The 20,000-nt window shown below is 33.4% G+C and overlaps 1 protein-coding gene across 1 annotated transcript; it reads left to right on the forward strand.

Annotated features, from left to right (window-relative positions):
• Positions 1 to 430: 430 nt before the first annotated feature.
• Positions 431 to 18,571, forward strand: LOC144968770 (thioredoxin-related transmembrane protein 2 homolog). The gene is made up of 8 exons (XM_078907427.1): positions 431 to 624; positions 4,124 to 4,184; positions 4,791 to 4,904; positions 7,288 to 7,364; positions 8,553 to 8,659; positions 9,025 to 9,090; positions 15,004 to 15,130; positions 17,309 to 18,571. Exons 1-8 carry the CDS (start codon positions 487 to 489, stop codon positions 17,420 to 17,422), a joined length of 804 nt encoding a protein of 267 aa, XP_078763553.1. The 5' UTR covers positions 431 to 486; the 3' UTR covers positions 17,423 to 18,571.
• The last annotated feature ends 1,429 nt before the right edge of the window (positions 18,572 to 20,000 follow it).

Consider the following 20,000-nt stretch of genomic DNA (forward strand, 5'->3'; position numbering starts at 1 on the left):
TAACATTCTTTACAATATAATCCATCACAGATAGATACTCGTTACCACACGAGTTGAATGAGGCATGTGAGCAATGCGCCGCACAAAGCAGCAAACACCAAAACAAAATAAACAATGAGCTGTATGCACTAGTTCAACCAGTGGGATCATTTTTTCCCCTTGAGCCCCATTGTCAACAACTAATTTTTCACTTTCTTGATATGAGCAGACTATCTTTTAATCATTGATGTTCTGTCAGGAGGCTGTGCAGATTAAATTGTCACAAGAAAGTCCAAAACCCTGGAGTTCCCTCCTTGGTCCTTTTCTTCCATTAAACGAGTAGCCTATTTATATTCCTGTAATATCGCCATGAAGTTTTATGACTTTTAAAATATTGGGATTCATTTCATCTAACTCATTTACGACCGAGATAGATACCATTCGTTACATTACGTAATATCCGGTATTCCCCCACCGTTATCCTTCAAACAATAACAAACAGCAATCATGGGCCTAATGAATGATGTCAAACCTGTTCTTCGTCCTCATTATATCACGAATATAATTCTAGCTGTCTTATACTTTTTGCTTAAAACAACACCTGGCGTATGTTCAACTCTCTTTGTGTCATGTAAACTTGAGCTGGTAAGCGATTTTCTTAGGATGAAGTTTGTAAATTGTTGAGCCCGAGTGTCCTCAACTGTCACCGGTACATTCCATCCATTCCATTCAGATTCAGACGCGTGCATAGTATTGTATATGGCAGGCTCACGTAACTCACAATTATATATAGCATAAGTTAACGTAATATTAACGTTTTTGTGACATATTTTTGGACCTTTACTTTATTGTTATTAGGCACTTCACGTAATAAATGATGTAAATTAAATGATGAGCCGCTAGGTACTTTGGTAAAAAATTCAAATTGGATTGAGCTCAATGAAACCTATATCATTTTAAAGTGCTTTTCAACACGATTCTAATGATACCAAAATTGTGAAAATCAGATAAGCAGAAAAAAAGTTATGTTAGTTTAAAGGCTGAAAAATGGTCTTCTATTTGCCTTTGTTATTTACTGACGGACTTTGTGACCTGAAAATTGTTGCATTTCCGGTAGTAACCACCATTTGGATTTCAAAACTGGTCTAAAATGGCCGCTAAGATTTGAGTAAGGATTTTACTGGAACGAATTTCATGGATGCGGTATACAACTTTGCCCTGAATTTAATTTTATAAAAAAGTTAAGATGTTAAATAAACGTGCCAGCATGAAATTTTGATTTACCAAGTTCTAATCTTTTAATTATCCAAAGCTAAATTATACCCTATTTTATCCATAATCAAAAGTTCTACTAAATTGTCATTGATTTTAAAATAAACTACACCAAACGATAGAGTAATTTCTCCTGAAGAAAATAAGACATAAATCATTAAAATCCATCCATAAACAAAAAATCTATGGAACTTTTTCTGAGACCCATCACTCAAAAGTCCAAAAAATCGGGTCACAGCCATTAGGCCATTTATCGGCTCCCTGCTGGAGGGCCAAATGGACGTTTACCAAAGTAAGCTAAATTTAAATTTGCTAAATCTGTGTCACAGTCACAGTTCTCCCATTCACCCGCGTGACCGATGACCGCTAGATCTAGTTCTCATTTGTGAGCTGCAGGCTAAATCCATGGCTTGGATAAATTGAGATATATCTGGTGTTTATTTACATAGGCACTTTGATAACTCCAGTCCAGTGGCCGCCGATAGGCTCACTGTAAGGTGAAACTCGTTTTTTGGAACTTTATTTTTGACCCTTTACTGTGTTGGTCACCATGGCGTTATTTGTGAACCTATGTGACTAATTTTGGTATCATTATAAAGGGCACAAAACAAGCTTTCTAACGGTGTATTTCATTCTCAATTCCTGATTGTATTTCTTAGATAACGTATGTAATAAAAATTTATAAATTTTTGAATTATGAGAACTTTTTAAATTATGGATACATTTTAATTATACTTCATACATCGGTAGACAATTAATTGAAGAATATCTCTGCCAAATTTCATCAAAATTGATACACTCGCTCATTATTTTATTTTTCCCGCCACCAACCCCACTTTTTAGGACAAAAACCTCATATTTTTTTCCATTTTCATTTATCCTTAATTTTTTCCATACTTTCCATACATGAAAATGATTTATATGAAAATAAAGCTTATTTTCTGACCTTTAAAATGATATCTAACACTTGCCATTTATCTTTTAATTGAAACAAAATTACTGAAAACAATAAGTGGGCCATGTTGACTGCAAGACTCAAAATTTCCCGATCGCCGCGAGATGCTGGTTTTGAGGCAGCGGTGAGATCACAGATTCTCTCTGTAAAATTGACCAAAAATTTCAGTAGAAAAATATAAATATCTATGGAACCGTAGGTCGTAGAGAAACAAATAAGGTATCAAATTTTATGCTTTTTCAAGTCCCATCCCCCTGGCTGAGTCAAATCAAGATATTTTGAGTTTGAAAATTTTATCAAAGTGCCTAAAATTAAACACCAAAATAAAGGGCATCGAACGTTCTATCCTTTACAATTCCCGTTTTCCTCTTGCCCTTGGCTTTTTAACTTTAAATTCATTTACTAATTTAGAAGATATTGTATTGAAAAGATAGCTTAATGTCAGTGTGCAAGAAAATTAAGCCGTGTATTATCATTCATGAAAAAATTCCCTTGCAACAAAAAAAGTCATAATATTCAACAATTTCCCTTTTCAATGATACCATTTTCAACTAGATACTATCAAAACTGCTTCCTGGATACCCTTTGAGCGTTCCAGTTCCATAAAATCACACTCATTTCAAAATCTACCAAAGTAACGCCATTTCAGCTCAGACTGCCGTTGTCAACATCATTCATTGGCTCCTAGCCTTGTGACGTCACAGTGTTTCAAGGGAATCCCCTTTCTTTTTTTTTTTCACTCAGTTGGAGCCCAGTTTCAGTCTGATTCCTATAGTAATATTTGGGGTGTTTTTAAGGTATAAAAAATGTAATAACTCTGCTTCTATATAATCTAGATACAAATTTCAAACGTTTTATCAATGGGATGATACACTGCATCGTAGTAAACTGTCATTTGAAAACTGAATTTTCCTTAATAAATAGAGGTGCCTAAATGAGTCAATAAAATGGAGATAAAGATAAAGGGAGTAAATTTGACTCATGAATGAACAACACAAAACAAACGACATTTCGGCCTTTGGCCTTTCTCAACACAATAAATATATATATATATATATATATATATATATATATATATATATATATATATATATATATATATATATATATATATATATATATATATATATTAGGTTGTCCTAATGATATAGGCAAAAATGTGTAAATGTGTGTGTATATGTGCAATGGAAGAGAGAGAGAGAAACAATGAGATGAAGTAATGATATCAAAATTATATATATATATATATATATATATATATATCTCAAGAATAAGGCAGGGGAATGGGCGAGCGGGGGTTATTGAAGAATACTAGACAGCAATAGTGTTATTAGTGGTCCCCTACCTCTGCTGTTAAGATATTGAAAATAAAAAAAGGAGAGAGAGAGAGAGAGATACAGACACAGAGAAAGAGAGAGAGAATGGGAGTGGAAGGATGCTTTTCAAAGTTATATTTAAAATAGAGGAGAGTGATAAATTAATTTTTTAAAGAGTATATTATAATTAAAAAACACAAAACAAACGATATTATCTTTATTGTAGAATAACATAGTTTGTTTTGTGTTTTTTAATTAGGTATTATTATTTTTTAAATTTAATTTATCACTCTCCTCTATTTTATATATAACTTTGCAACGAATCCTTCCACTCCCGTTCTCCCACTTTCATTTAAGTGCCTATGTTATTATTTACTGTTACTCCTGAGTTTACTGTTGACTTGTCGACCTTTATTTTATTCTATTATTATATTTACATGACAATCATCAATGACAGTATAAAGTGAAGCTACCTAGAGGATTGTGCGGAAGGTATCCCTATTAAATATTTTGATTCTGATATTTTGTGTCATTTAAAAAAATTGCCAGACTACATTCTAATTGATATCAAATTGATCTCTCAATTTTGTTGTCTTTTCAGAGGGAATGGGAATGGTTGACTTTTCTTGGATGTGTTGTGGTTCTCAAAAATAGAAAACAAGGTAATGGGTTAGGCTACTTTATTAGAATAGAGTGTGGCATCCTTAAATGCAACTTTGCCCTGGAGTCTGTATAAAGTTTCAATCAATTTTTTTTAAATCACAAGACTTTCCTTCAATTCTGAATGAAATTATTCATGAGATAATTGCCCTATTTCAAAATATCACCATGAAATAACTTGATGCAGACTGTTGACATAAATTATTTGAGGTAATGTCAATTTGAGGTTTACCTCTAACTCTATTTGTCTTTTAAGTACCTTGTGTAAGGTAGACGTTATTTTGAGTGAAGATTGTAAATGTTACTCTTAATGACAGTTCCACTCAGCGTCAATCTATCACTTGATGTATAGTTAAAACTAAAACACAAATACAAAGACGAATATTGATTTTTTTTTTTTCGCTGACAGTGTGATAATACAATCAGTGCTTATTTGTCTATTATTCTCTTTGTTTTACTTTATTTTTTTAAAACTCTAACTTACGGCATTCATACTGAATGGAGTGTAGTTAAAGAATGTGATAACCTTGAATTCAGTTTAAAAAGCTATTGAATCAGAAAGCATATTTGATTGACTCGATTATCTTTGTTTTGTTTTTTTTCTCCAGCCAATCTGGCCGAATATGTGTCCACAAGCTGCCTGTTTAGTAAAGCTCTCAGCACTTTCTGTTTTTTCAACTACAACCCTGCATATGCCATACTGTACCTTCTACTCTGTTTGGGTATTATTATCATTTATCATCATCGTCTTCATTATGTCCACAAATTCTATGATATTAGTTATGACATTGTCCGTTAAATTTGTGTCATGTCTTATTTTGTTTTCCTGTTTAAAGATAATTATTGAAGTTTTAATCTTACTCATGTGCCCATTACTGTTTTAGTTCAAAGCACAGTTGATGGTTTGCCAAATTGTCTTTGTATTTATATTAATATATTTTTTTTTTATTAAGAAGGGAAATATTTTGTTTGAACTGATTGAATTTTGTAAAAAGTAATTTCTCTGAGCCACAAGGCCAATAGAGCCAAAGTTTTCCCTGGTTTTTGTAGCATTAGGACTGACAGTGATTATACCTTGCTATCCTTTGGTCAGGATATTAGACTATTGCAAAATACACTCTGTCACGTTTATCTTTATGAATTCCAAAATATTTTTCTGACCTTGTACTGAGTAAGGGCACTTGACTTTCTCTTGTGGGTCAAAAAAAAAATCACTGTTCTTGGGGAATGGTCGCCATCACACTCAGACTCAGAGAAACTGGTTTCAAGCCTGCAATCAGTATCTCTATATTTTTGTTTAAACATGAAACTTAATTTCTTTTGCTCACTTTGTTATGCTCTTTTGCAGCTGATCCCTGAGTTGTCTTTACTTTTTCACAGGGATAACCCCTAAAGCAGGGCTGGGAAACCTGTTTTGGCCGTAATTTACATTCACTGACCACTGGTGGTCAGAATATTCTGTAATGAAAGGCATATTCCTGGGTGGGGTTCCTGACCACCCATAGCGGGCAGGGAGGTACTTGCTGTGTCTTCTACCCCCCTATATCTGTTTTCCAACTTGCTTTCTATCTCTCTGTTATGTATTATATTATATTTGTTATTTTGAATGTATAATTTAAGCATTTGAGTGTCTTCCTCTTTGTTGGGTCTTGTGCTTGTGTCCGGTTGAGACTTATAGGTGATCTCAAACTAAGTATATTGATGATATGCTCTTGGATTCTACATCTGATCCCTATTTGTTCTCAATTCCCCTTTGTCTTACTTTCTCTTGGGTGCTTTAATTTTAATTCCAGAACTTTTTACTATCCCATTTTCTTCCTTTGTACTGGCGCTGATATGACCCAAATGTGTTGCAAGTGCCGTAAACCCTTAAAATAACGAAAAATCAAAAGGCATATTTAATGTATATCAGATTTTATCTACCCATTAATCAACCTTAATCCCCATGCCATCCATCCATCAAACTCCAGGTGTCTAACTTATTCATTATATTACTTGAACATGACATTATCAACAAAAGCATGTCATCTCATAATATTTTTTGGCCATTGAGATTCTTATGCATCTTGTCTGAAAGTCATTTGTTGTTTGATAAAACATTTGACCTTGTGATTCGAAGAATTGACATTTATTTAGGTGAAGCTATCCTTCCACAGAATAAATATTGTTTAAAAAATTTTTAATGATATTGTTTTAGGCATTTGCATCTGTTTTTCATGGATCGGTCCTGATAAACTAATTGGTAGAGCTCCCAGCTTGTTGCCAAGAGATCTGTACAGACCTATCTGTCCGAAGTCTCTGGATAGAAGTAAAAGAATCTCTTAGTATATTGTTACAGGCCAGTGTCCAATTTCAATTTGTAGCTAGCAGTTGTTACTATCCATTTATTGTTACAGAAACCAGGATCATATGACAGTAGAGAAACTGAGATAAAATCTTGATCCATGGGCCACATCATTTGCAGTAAGAGAAACCAGGATAAACTCTTCTGGATCCATGAACCTTGTGAATGACTACATGTTCTTATTTAGTTTGTAACTATTTGAGTGTATGGGGTCCCAATGGCTCTGTTGTGAATGGGTAGCTGAGTCTGTTAGAATGGGTAGGAAGTACTTTGCAATAGTGTCCTATCCAAAGGATAGCAAGCAATTGCTAGTTTCCGTGTCACATCATAGGAACTGGGATAAACTCCAGCTATATGGGCCCAATGGCTCTGCACGACTTTTTTATTTTTTTTATTTGAATGGATCCCTCTTGTTGGAGTTCTGATAATTTGTTTGAAGAGAAATTAACAATTGCCTGTGACCACTTGGCACATGTATTGACTGCTCATGTAATATTTAGTAACTCCTTAAACTATTCAATGTACCGATGTTATTATAGTTCTTTTATGTTATAATAGTTCGCATAATAAGTTAATATCTTTGATGACATTTTGTCATAATATTAGTTTGGAAAGTAAGCAGTCCTCCTCATCATACACCTACAAATCCCATCCTAATTTTATTTATATCTCATCCCTGACTTTTCACATATAACTTTACCTAAATTAAATATTGTATTTTTTTTTCTCTGTTTTTTTTTTTTTTTTATCTTTGCATTTAGCCCATGTCATGTTTTTCCCCAAGCCTGTGTACCAAGGCCCAGAGAGTATTGTATACTTTAGGGGTCCCAATTTATATGTAAGTGTGAAACATGTTTCATTTATTGTTTTCTCCTTTTTTTTTTTTTTTTTTTTTTTTTTGTCTCTTAATACAATGTGTACCTCTAATCACAAGAAAAATGAAAAACTCTCTTTAAAAAACCCAAATCTAGAGCTTCTTTATAACGCAATTTTATAACGCAATATAATAACTAAAAAGAAAACAAAACCAGTATTTTATTGATACTCTGCACTTAGCCAAAAGCTCACAACAATACGCCTACCGGATATAATATACCAACACACAAAATTATGTGTAACAAATGTTTATAGTCTGATTGATACAGTTTAGTGAGATCTACACATAAAAATGGCTGGCTAAAAACAATAACAAAGGCTGACTGACATCAACTCTGTTCCTTCTATAGTTGACTGTACATTGCATTCAATAAGACAGAGGTTGTAGTAAGATTTTTTCCTCCACACCACCGGCCTCCTCTTATCCAAGGTTTATTCTTCTTGTTAGTAACCAATGCTTTTCAAATGCCTATTTAATAAGGAGAGATGTATAAATCCAGTCGCATGAAATTGTGATAAATAAGCTATTGAAATTAGCTTCCAGAGGGACTCCATAGACAGATCCTCTCCCCCTAGTTAGCTTTTGTGACTAATGAGGGGGGGGGGGGGGGGCGGAAGGAAAGGAGGAGTGTATACTCTTTCATTACACTCTCAAATATAACTAGAATGTGCAAAGTATAAGGATTATGGTACCATATTTACGTGCTAATGCAGACCTGTCTACTATAACAAAAAATGTGTAGAATTACCAAATTTTGGCTCCAATTTCAAAACTTCATGAGCAGGAAAACCTATTAAAACTTAAAACTTATTGAAATTAAAATTGATGTTAGACTACATAATTTTAAGGATTTTGATGTCTTATATTATCCTTGTGAGGGTAAATTGTTGATTTTTAAAGTTAACTGCAGCGACTACAATTTTTATCTCATAAAAATTACGGAATTTTAACTTTTCGAGTAGGCAAGTCTGCTAATTGGATGTTTAACACATGATAGGATACATTTATGTATAAACTAGAAATAGGACCAGAACTAAAATAATAGCCCATAGTACCTAGCTGATATTTATTTTCAATTTAAACGTTTTGTGTTTTGTTTTTATATCAATTATTGAACATTTCATCCCTTGATTATATTTTTATCTACAGGAAGAATTAGAGAGAGATAAGAGAGTGACATGGCTCATCACATTCTATGTAGCATGGTCTCCAAAATGTGTCAACTTTGCTCCTGTGTTTGCAGAGCTTTCACACGAGTGAGTAATATGATTTTGATCTTAGCAGCTTTCACATGACACACTCTTACCTTTAATGCAATTGACAGAGTTTGTTTGTACAAAAATATATGTGTATATCAAATGTGTCTTCTATTGTATGTAAATATGGAGACATACTCTAATGAAGAAAAGCATCTTATGTTAATCATCCTGTGAAATGCATAATTAGTTACGAGTCATAGAACTCGCGAAGGTATAAATCTTTACCTGCAAATTATTGGAGAATAATTCCATTAGAATAGCAAGGTGATTTTTACATATTGTTTATTCACACAATTGATTATAATTTTGTTATGAAGCAATATTAATATTCAAAGAAAGTTTGTCAATTTTTTTCCCATCAGATACTCCCTAGATAATCTCAAGTTTGGCAAAATTGACATATCCAGATATCCTAATGTTGCAGAAAAGTGAGTAATTTAAAATAAAATATGAACTTATTTATTACGATTATTTTGCTCTATTTTTAAAACATTTGCAGTGCAGAATATTCCCCATTTTTATTATTAAATTTCTTGTGTGTAAACATTTTTTAAAAAATCATACTCTTCTAGTAATTTGAATTATTTCATACCAGGAGTTTAAATAAGGAACAGAAAACTAGAGGCATTCCATATAAAACAGTTAAGAAAAGTCTTTGGCAAACATTATCCAATACAGAAAATGTTCAGAAATTCCTTTCTCCTTTCAAATTACAAAACTGAAAGGGAGACTTTTTGGTCACATTTTTAGAAGGAATGAGAACATCCCCGCAAATAAAGTTATGGTGTGCTATTTCGGCGAACGAAGTTAAAGAGCCAAAGGAATATCTATAACAACATTAACAGTAACTTTCAGCAATGTCGTATGAAAGACTAAAAGACAACAACACCCTGCGATTAACATGACACCCACAACTTGAATCGCTGAAAATGATAGCACAGAACAAAGACTATTGGATTGCTTTCACAACATTGATATGCAAAACAGTCGAAGCTGTAAATATAGACTGCTAAGATGGCATTTTTCTAATGGTCTCATACCACAATATAATGACATTCTATCCAGGCAGCGAACTCATTACCTCATTTGTGTACAGTCACAACCCTGTCTGGCAGTCTCGTCACTATAAGTTTAACCAGATGCTCTGCCATTTCTGGCACCTGGAAAGTCCCCATTGGTATAGGGTGGCTGCTGTTAAACCTCAGTCTGTTTGCAGCCACCCAGTGCCTCCTCTTGCTGGTACAAAAGCCTGGAAACTTCTCTTACAGTTTCGAGAGGGGGGACCAAATTTTCCCGTCAACATCCATTTTTATGGTGAAAGGCAATAAGTCAAATCAAATATTTTAAAAATCATGATTTCGTGTTTCTTTTTTCTAAAATAAGAAAAACATTAGCTTCATCAATAGACAAGAATAAATTAAAAGAAAAGGGGAATATTTACAGCTTTAAAAAAAAAAAGGGGGTGGGGGGGAGGAGTTGAGAACTTGGGTAGTAGAACATTTGGCTCACAAGCAAAGGTACAGTCATTGGTTGCAAGTGCAGTCAAACCACCTATTCACTAATAAAGATTGAGTCGTTGGGTCTATAACATCTGGTAGAATGAACTTTGCAATGGACTTGCTCCATTTCATAGGATGACAAGCATTTGCTGCTGTTTGTTTAATGCTACAAAAACCAGGTCTAACTCCCACTCTGGGGGCCTCATGACTTTGAAGAAAGATATTGAAAACAAATTTACCAAGTGAAAATAACGACAAAATGAATGCTTTACACAGCCGTTTTCTGCTTTCACTTTAGTTCGACAGGTAAATTTTGCCGGACGCTAGTTCATAACAGATGGCGAGTCACGGCCTGTGCCGAAAGGGAGACTGAGCAATTTTTCCTATTTTGATGATTTTTTTTCTCAAGTTCAAAGTGGCGTAGTAAAGATGCTATTAGATGTTGCAATAAGATATTTTAGAGTCATAACTAGTGATCTACATACTTTTATTTGATATAATTTTAGTAGATCATTTGGGATTAGATTTTATAGGAAATAACCATAAAAATGGGTCAGAAATTTTAATTACTTCAAACGATATAATCAAAAATTACATAGTTATCTGAGTTTATACAAATAAATGAAAAATACTGCAATAATCATCAATATTCACAGAGTAGAAATATATAATCAAAGTCGTTTTGTAATGAAGCATTGTTGAGATATCCGCTCACCTGTACAGCAATATCCTTTTTTGACAGCAATAAAAAAAATGCGTAATCACCGAATTGTAGGGGTTTGTTGATCAAATGATCAAAACGAACTGGTTTTAGTAATGGCAATTGACAATTCTTATGAAAGGATATGTTATATACATTCCTTTGACGTTTGTATAGATCTAAACTATATAATAATAATAATAATAATGACGATAATAATAATAATAATAATAATGATAATGATCATTTTCATGAAAATAATATAGTGGCTATCACCTAAACGCCTGCTAATTTTGGTAAAACGCAATAATTTCTCTTTAAAATATCGTTCTAAATGCCCGTTTTAAAAAAATTGGAATTCGCCTTTATATGTCCACTCTGACAGGAAGGAAATTTTTTTAAAAAGAAAGAAAGAAAGAATAAAGAATTTTACTGAATCATTTGCGGCCAAAGAATTGACTCATCACCTGTTTCCGAGAGTTTTATTTAACTTCCCAACGCCCCAAATTACTATCAATTCATTCAATATAATTTACTCCTCCTCACTCCACGCTCTCCGGCAATTTCTTCTCATGTTCCTCAAACTGCTTTCTTGTCATGGAGCGTCCAATCAGCTTTTTACAATTGCCATTTCCAATTGACTGCTGAATAAGGACAATTCTAATTTCAATTGTCCACCACTCGGTCATCAGCAAAGTCAAGAAAGCTCCTCCTACTCAAATCACACATACCCACGAATATGATAGGCCTTGTAGACCAGCCACTGGTCTTTGATGTTACACAACCATCCGCCAGCTTTGATCACATCGCTTTTGATGGTGTCACTCAATATCTATCTGCTTCTCTCAACCCCGTTGACTGTACCACGAGTCAACACAAAAGAATATTGCGATGAGGTGCGAATCGTGAAGATGGAATGACGTATCTGTGTTAAAGTTATAGGTTCAAAGTTCAATTGTCAGAGAGAACTGATGAGAGATTAAACTGAGGTGGTAAAATGAAAATTGTTTCGTAGTAAAACGTTGCATAAATTAGTTTTATGTACACCAACACACACACACACACACACACACACTCTCTCTCTCTCTCTCTCTCTCTCTCTCTCTCTCTCTCTCTCTCTCCCTCTCTCTCTCTCTCTTTCTCTCTCTCTCTCTCTCTCTCTTTCTCTCTCTCTCTCTCTCCCTCTCTCCAGTGCTGCGACAAAAAAAAAAAAAAAAAAGGACGCCGACCAGATAGCTAATACTATTTAAAATGGAAATTGGTTGAAAATGGTCTGCTTATTGAACAACCGAAGCATCGTGGATAACAGAAATGATCATTGTGAATCATTGTTGAAACACGTGATATCGATGTAATACTAATACTAGTAATAATCATATAATATCAGTGTATTTATCTTACTCTTGATCACCACTGTAATAAATAATAATAATAATAATAATAATAATAATAATAATAATAATAATAATAATAATAATAATAATAATGTTAATAGTAAAAAATAAATAATATCCATTTTTGACAATAAAAAATCGTGATAAACGCATTGAAAATGATGGGAGCGGTGGGGGGGGGGGGGGGGGAATTAATAATCAGATAATCAAAATGAACTGTTATTTTAAAATAAATTGACAATCATAGGTAAAGATAAGTTATAAGTATTCCTTTGAACTTTGTATAGACGTCTAGATCTTAACACATTTTTATACTTTTTATTAACATACGTAAAACCTCACGATTATTGTAAGGAACAGCTGATTGTTACATTTCACAGAAACAGCATCTAATTAAACAACGTTCCTTTTTTCTTTTTTTCACCGGTGGAACTTCACTTCCTAATTCTGGAGCAGTTTGCATGAAATGTTTTTTAACCACATATCTCATTTGAGCCCTTTCACAGCTTATTCGGCAGAGTCCATTTGCCATTTGCATTGAGACAATGCTTGTTTTCAGTATGACCATTCATCTGATTAAAGAAAAAAAATCATTAGTTATTATTGATATTGATGATGATGATGATGATGATGATGATGATAATGATGATGATAATAATGATAATAATAATAATGATAATAATAATAATAATAATAATAATAATAATAATAATAATAATAAGAATTGTAATTATAAGAGTTATAATAATATTATTGATTGTTAGTAATAATACGATAGTGATCGCCTAAATGCCTGCTAATAATAATAACGTAATAATTTTCCTTTAAAATATAGTTCTAAATGCCCGTTATTCAAAATGGAAGCCGCCTATCTACCCACTCTGAAATATTTTTAGCAAAAATAAGATAGAGAAAGAAGTTTACTGTAGCATTTGCGGCCAAAAAAAATTGATTTATCACCGGTCTGCGAGAGTCTTATTTGACACCTCGACAACGCCCCAAATTACGTTCAATTCATTTCAAATTTACTCCATCTCTCCAGCAAATTCATCCCATGACCTCCAAACTGATCTCTTTCCGTGAAGCGCCAATCAGATGTTTACAATTACCCATTTCCAATTGGCTGCTGAAAAAGGACATGTATAATTTCAATCGTCCACCAGTCGGTCATCGGCAAAGTCAAATAAGCCCCTCCCTCTCAAATCACATATTATACTCTCGAAACTTCGGCCTTGTAGCGCAGTCCACCGGGCTTTTGATGTTACACAATCATCCGCCACCTTTGATCACATCGCTTTTTGATGTCATAATATATCTACCCTCTTTTCCCACGCCCGTTGACTGTACCAACGGGCGATGTAGAAGAATATCGAGGGAAGGTGCGAATCGTGAAGACGGATTGGCAAATCGGTGTGAAAGTTATAGGTTCAAAGTTCAATTTTCACAGAGAAATCATGAGAACTTGACTGAACAAGCAATAAAATTCGTTCCGTGCTAAAGATGTGCGTACATGAGTTTTATACACACACACACACACAGACACGCTCCCTCCCTCTCTCTCTCTCTCTCTCTCTCTCTCTCTCTCTCTCTCTCTCTCTCTCTCTCTCTCTCCCTCTCTCTCTCTCTCTCTGAGTGTGTGTGTACTACTACTACTACTACTACTACTACTACTACTACTACTACTACTAGTACTACTACTATTACTGCGCTATCATCATCATCATCATCATCATCATAGCCATAAAACAACAACAACAATAACGTTATCATCACAATTGGACTCGTGTTCTTATGTCTCAGGAGTTTTTCTGAATACGGGACTATTTTGTTAGCCAACAAAGAATTAGGCAAGATGTGTTTACACATTCATTGTGCAGAAACCGGTCATTACAAATCATTGAAATAAATGCTATATTAAAAGTAGATTATTACTCTTATATTTACTACCATGTGTTAGGGTAACAAAACTCAGATAACATCAATTAGAATTTTTTAAACAATTAAAAATATTTTTCAGGTTAATTTTAAATAGAAAAATATACATTTTTCAAGAGAGAATAAAGTATACTCACCATTTCTTGATATCAATGAAAATAATTGCGTCTTGAAGATGAAAATGTGGCCGTTATATCCATATAAAATAGACAAATATAGAAGAAGTGTATGGTCAGCAATTGCAGTGTAAAAATGAACGATTTTACGAAATCTGTCCGATAGCCTGACTGACAATGAAATCCAAGCGGTGCATTCTACCTGCAGGGATAAATATACGCCAGTTCTCACGTTCTGGACATCAGTTATGACGTAACCACACGGTGGTCTCCCCGTCATCGATGGTGGGTCGTTCCCATTGGGGGTGAGGCGGTAGAAAACTAAAGTGAAAGATTTCTAGTGTAATAAACGGCTGTGTTTAGAAAGACAAAAAAATAAAATAAACAAGAGCCACAAAGAATAGATGAAGGAAGTTAATGGCATATGGCAGTCCAAAGTCACCAACCAGCACTCTGAAACTGTCTTGGGACATATTCTGTTGTTCCTCTAGATTTTGTGTGTTTTTTGAGTTGCCCCAAAACTTTTTTTTTTAAATTGAAGGTCAACTGGTCATCTGTGTAAGGAGGACACTGCTCGGCAACAGAGAGTGTCTGCCTTACACATGTTTCACAGTAATATATTGATTTCAAACAACTTCTGCTAAAAAAATTGATTTCACTGAAAAATTTAGATAAATATTAATTTTCTTGACTTAAGGTACAACATAAATACAGGAGCCCTTTCCAGACAACTTCCTACACTTATCATGTTTCAAGAAGGAAAGGAGAAAGATAGACGGCCAGTGCCTACCAAAACAATGACACTCAAATTTGATTTCAAAAGGGTGAGTTTTAAAAAATTAAACAATTTAAGTTTTCTCAAATCTTTATTTTCAGTATTTTGTTTTCATAATTGTGTACCTCTGCATGTTTGTACTGATAAAATCTCACTATTTGTTCTTTTGTTGTTTTTTTTAAAAGTACCATAATGATTTTTAATTTATTTATTATGATTTTGTTGTTTGTTTTTTTGTGGGTTTATTTCTTTTTTTTTGTTTTTTTTTTTTGTTTCTTTTTTTTTTTTTTTGGGGGGGGGGGGGGGGGGGGCGGGGTTTGCATTACTTTTTCCACTCTTGATATGTTAATTGTATACAATAATCCGTTTGTTCACATTTCATTATGAATTTCAGTACATCTTGCCTAAATAAAGCGTTCAAAGTGATGATCCACATGTGAAATGAAGAAATCTAGCTTTCTAAGTTGATCCATATTTTTATTCTCCCATAATTTACAAAGGAAATTCCACATTTTATTTAAGTTTTATGTGTAAGGCCTGTATAGTTTTTGAATTTTGAAATCACTATAGCTTAGCAGAGGAAACTGGATGAATGGAACTTTTTAAAATTTTGACATTCTAAAATTTAGTGGACTTCAAGAAAAGAATGACTTTATCCATGTTTGGGGTTTCAAATAAGTGTGTGCATGCAAAAGATGAGGTCTCTAATTAATAAAGACTATTCTTATGGTTGCCTCTTCTCTGTGTTGTTTTTTATTACAAAATTTTCATAAAATATGACAATAATTAATAACAAATACAAATCTCAAAAACAAAACAAAAATCTCAAGTATTTTTTGATTTAAAAATAATTTTTTTTGGAGATTTGTATTTGTTATAAATTATTGTCACATTTTCTATGATACAATCCTTTGAAATATAGAAAAAAATGAATAACATGCCAGCCTAACAATACCCCAACGTTGAATGAAAACACACCAGTGAAGGGAGGAATTGTTATGTTTTATTACAGTAGGCATATCAGGTTCAGATTTAATGAGCAGACCGGACAAAAGATAGTAATACTACTTGTTTAATAAAAGATTCTTTTAGTGAAATGAGGAAAAATAAATCTTACATTATTATTGAATACTGCATGTGCACATAATGTGTTAAACTTTCTTTAACTGACCCATCATTTGGAGATTGTCATCATTTTGATGAAAGTGTTTCAAATGAGAAAAATAATAATGTAGGATCAATGGACACAAAATGCATAAATAGCAATAGTAGAAAGTCTTCCTACAGACCTTCATGGAGCTGGAGTTTTTCTTGGTTTCAGTAGCATTAAACGGACAGTAACAATTGCGTTCATTAGTTTGGATATGGTGCTAGTCTCTCTTTTTTTTTCTCTTCAAGATCTAATTAAACCCAGCTACCAAATCATTGCTGGGCGGGTGGTTGGATGGGAGCATCACCCTTGAATCATATACTTATGATGTTCGCATGGGTGTACGATCCGATAGTGATGTCGTTTCTTCTTCTCTTTACTAGCCTATCCTGCTTCTTTGGTTTGTGATTGTATTTTTGACAGGGTATATTTTTTTTTCTGTAAATCTTCTGCCTGTTTGTTCTTGGTTATTTATAATTTAGCTTATGATATCTTTAGGTTATGATTTTGATTTACATTTGTACTATTTTTGTTAGATTGCTTGTTTTTTTGTTTCAGCGGTCTCTCATATAACCTCAATTGTGTTGGAAGAGACCTAAAGCAACAAACAAACAAAAAAAAAATCATTGCTGGGTAGCCAAAAGACACAAAGCCGACCATATTCAAATTCAAACCTCGTTTCTTTGCTTTCAATACAAATCAAGCTATCAACTCCATGATGGGAATTAATAGGAAGTTAGCATTATATAATTGTCTTCCTACATTAAATCACATTACATTACAAAGGATTGCAACTATAGTAAAGAATGTTGTTTTCATTTAGTTATTGAGTCATCAAAAATCATTTCATCTACTTCCCCCCATCCTTGAAAAAGAAATAAAACTTAAATGAATGTTTCTATATCAAACTTATATTTTTGATTATATGTACATATAAGCTGTTTCTTTGTTTTGTTTTGTTTTGTTTTGTCTTTTGGGAGGGTGGGGAAGTGTTGGTGCTTTCCATAACCTTATAAACACTATTTTTGATGAGGTTTTTTTCCTGTGTATTTTTTCTTTCTTTTTTTTTTTTTGCAGGACAATGTCATCAAAGACTTTGGCCTGAATGACGTTTATGAAAAATGCAAAAAAGCATTAGGTTCAAGAAAGAAAGACAAGGAATCTAACAAAGAAGAAAAGAAGGACAAATGATATTTCCGTTGCTATAATATGAGTTTGAGATTTCACGAATGTCATTTTTTACATGGGATGAATCCTTGATGCATGTTTCGTTTTGTTTAGTTTTGATTTTTATTATTCAAATCCCTATTTTCCCCATTTTTGACCATATTTCGATCTTTTCTTTTTAATTCATTTGAATATATATAATCCATCAACTCAATCTGGAATAATGACGGAGCTAAACAGGCTCTAAAAATTGAATTTGAAGTTTAAAACATCAGCATTAATAATGCCTATTTTACAATTTAATTGCAATGTTCAATTTTCAAATATTAAATTAAACTCGATTTTCAGTGTGATTGCCAGGAAATGATATCAAATTGAAGTGGTGTTAAAAACAGATAATATATTATTTAATCTATAAAGCAAATTTCTCATTTATACCAAAGTACATTTGCTAATCTGGTTGATGATGAAAATTTACAAGATGCAAGATGCTTTCAATACATTCTTGGAGCCTGCAATTTAGTTTGGGTACACAAGTTTGTATTAGGCTTTTTTACATGAATGTTGGTTGAGCAGAAATAGGCACCAATGAATTAGCGCAAATGAATTGAAGTGTGGTCATTTCCTATTTTGGTTTTGATAAAACAGCTGTATATATGATGTTTAACTTGAACACTCTTCACCTATTTGTTAAGTATTCAGTATTTATTTCATCTCACTTAATGCATTGTATCATTTTTATAGGTTATTTCATATGCGACAAATTATGGTCAAAGTTAGAACTTAACAAGAAGAAAGAGGATTGCTCTTTTGAGAAGAGAGAGAGAGGATCCTAGAAAAATTATTGTTAAAATGTTTTGTTTTCATGTTCAAATACAAATTATTCTAGTGTGTAAATTACGAATGATTGAAGGTACTATATCACAGCCTCATTTCTATTTGTGTGTGTGTGTGTGTGTGTTGGTGGCAACATTATTACGATGTTTTGATGTCCCGTTTTGATACAGCAATGTTGTGTTCAGCTAAGTGTCACGGCACTGTAGAAAAATGGTATTTTATTCCCCCAATGTCATCACTCATATTATTTTTATAGTGGCTGCTTTGCATACATTTTCTACCCAAGATTTATTATTATTTTAAAATGCTTTAATAAATTGATTCAATCTTGAAATACATCTTTGTATGTTTGCAGGTTTATTATGATTGACACAACCATATTAGACATTAAGCACAACCAATTTCATGAAAATTTAGAAGTTTTGAGTATTAAGTAGAGATATTTTGTCATAGACTATGTGCAAAAAACCCCCAAAACTTTGTGATTTTCTAGCGCAATATCCACTTAATGTACTCAAATAGCTTTACAATGGATTCCAAGCTAACAGCAGCACATGTGGGACGAGACATGATGCCTGTAATGCACTTTTATAATGTTTTTACGACAAAGATAAAGACTGAACATTGAGTCACCAGCAGTGGGAGTGTGATTTGCCCGACCCACAGGCCACAGGTCATACAACAAGATCACTAAGCTGCACAGTACATTTCCTCTATAAATTACTTCTCTTCACCCTGTTATCTAATTCTTTTGCCTTACTTTTTCTCGGTCACTTATACTTATATAAGGCAGTGGGGAATGGGGATCTTTCTAACATTTACCCAAAACATATAAAGTGTTATTTTCAAAGATCATGGAAGGATTTCGTTACAATTATAGCAGCATGCATGAAAAAGGAAGGCAAAGGGGAATTGGTTCAAATAAGGAACAGATTTGAGATTTATTTTAAAAACATAAAAAGCTTGAGCTTTTATATAGTGCAATATCCACTAAACGTGGTCAAAGCTCAAAGCCTTTACAAAGGGTTTGAACAACAGCAACGCATAACATGTAGAACGAGACTTGGCGTCTGTTATCAGGCCTCGAAGTGGGCCGGGAAAACCGGGAAAAGCCGGGAACTTTATTTTGAAATTTCCCGACCGGGAAAAGCCGGGAAAATCGGTGAAAATTGTCTGGGGCCGGGAAAAAGCCGTGAGAAAAATTTAGGTGAACAACAACCCAACATGTATTCTTCCGCGTAATCATTACCCAACCTGCGAACGATCGGCTCAGAGCATGGCAGCCGCCTCTTATGGTTTCCTCACACTACTAGGCCCTATGTTATGACGATCGACCCAATCAGCAAAGTCCGGTCCGCATTCGTAGAGTACACAGACTATTACCATGTTTCCTGTGCATGACGTAATTATAGTGGTTTAGAGTCATCGCTGAAACACTGGAAGTGGAAGACGGCAATGGGATAGTTGCGTCAGTTGTTGAATAAATTATCCAGGCACGGTTGATAAGTAAAAAAAAACAAATTATGTTGTAGTTACATTTGAAACAAAGTATATCACTGATCTCGTCTCATTGAGATATAAAGAATGATATAAAAATCAAGAAAATCGGCCGATAAATAAAAAAGTTGCTAAAAAAATCGAATATAAACAAAAGCAATTTTTAAAATCGAATTTATTCGTAAAACAGTTGGTTTTCAACAGATTTTTCTGAAACAAGGACCAATGTTCTTCTTTTTTCAAGCCGATTTCAACAATGTGACTTTCA

The sequence above is a fragment of the Berghia stephanieae genome, chromosome 3 (assembly GCF_034508935.2).
Source record: "Berghia stephanieae isolate SIO BIC M18660-M18661 chromosome 3, UCSD_Bste_1.3, whole genome shotgun sequence".
Taxonomy (NCBI): domain Eukaryota; kingdom Metazoa; phylum Mollusca; class Gastropoda; order Nudibranchia; family Aeolidiidae; genus Berghia; species Berghia stephanieae.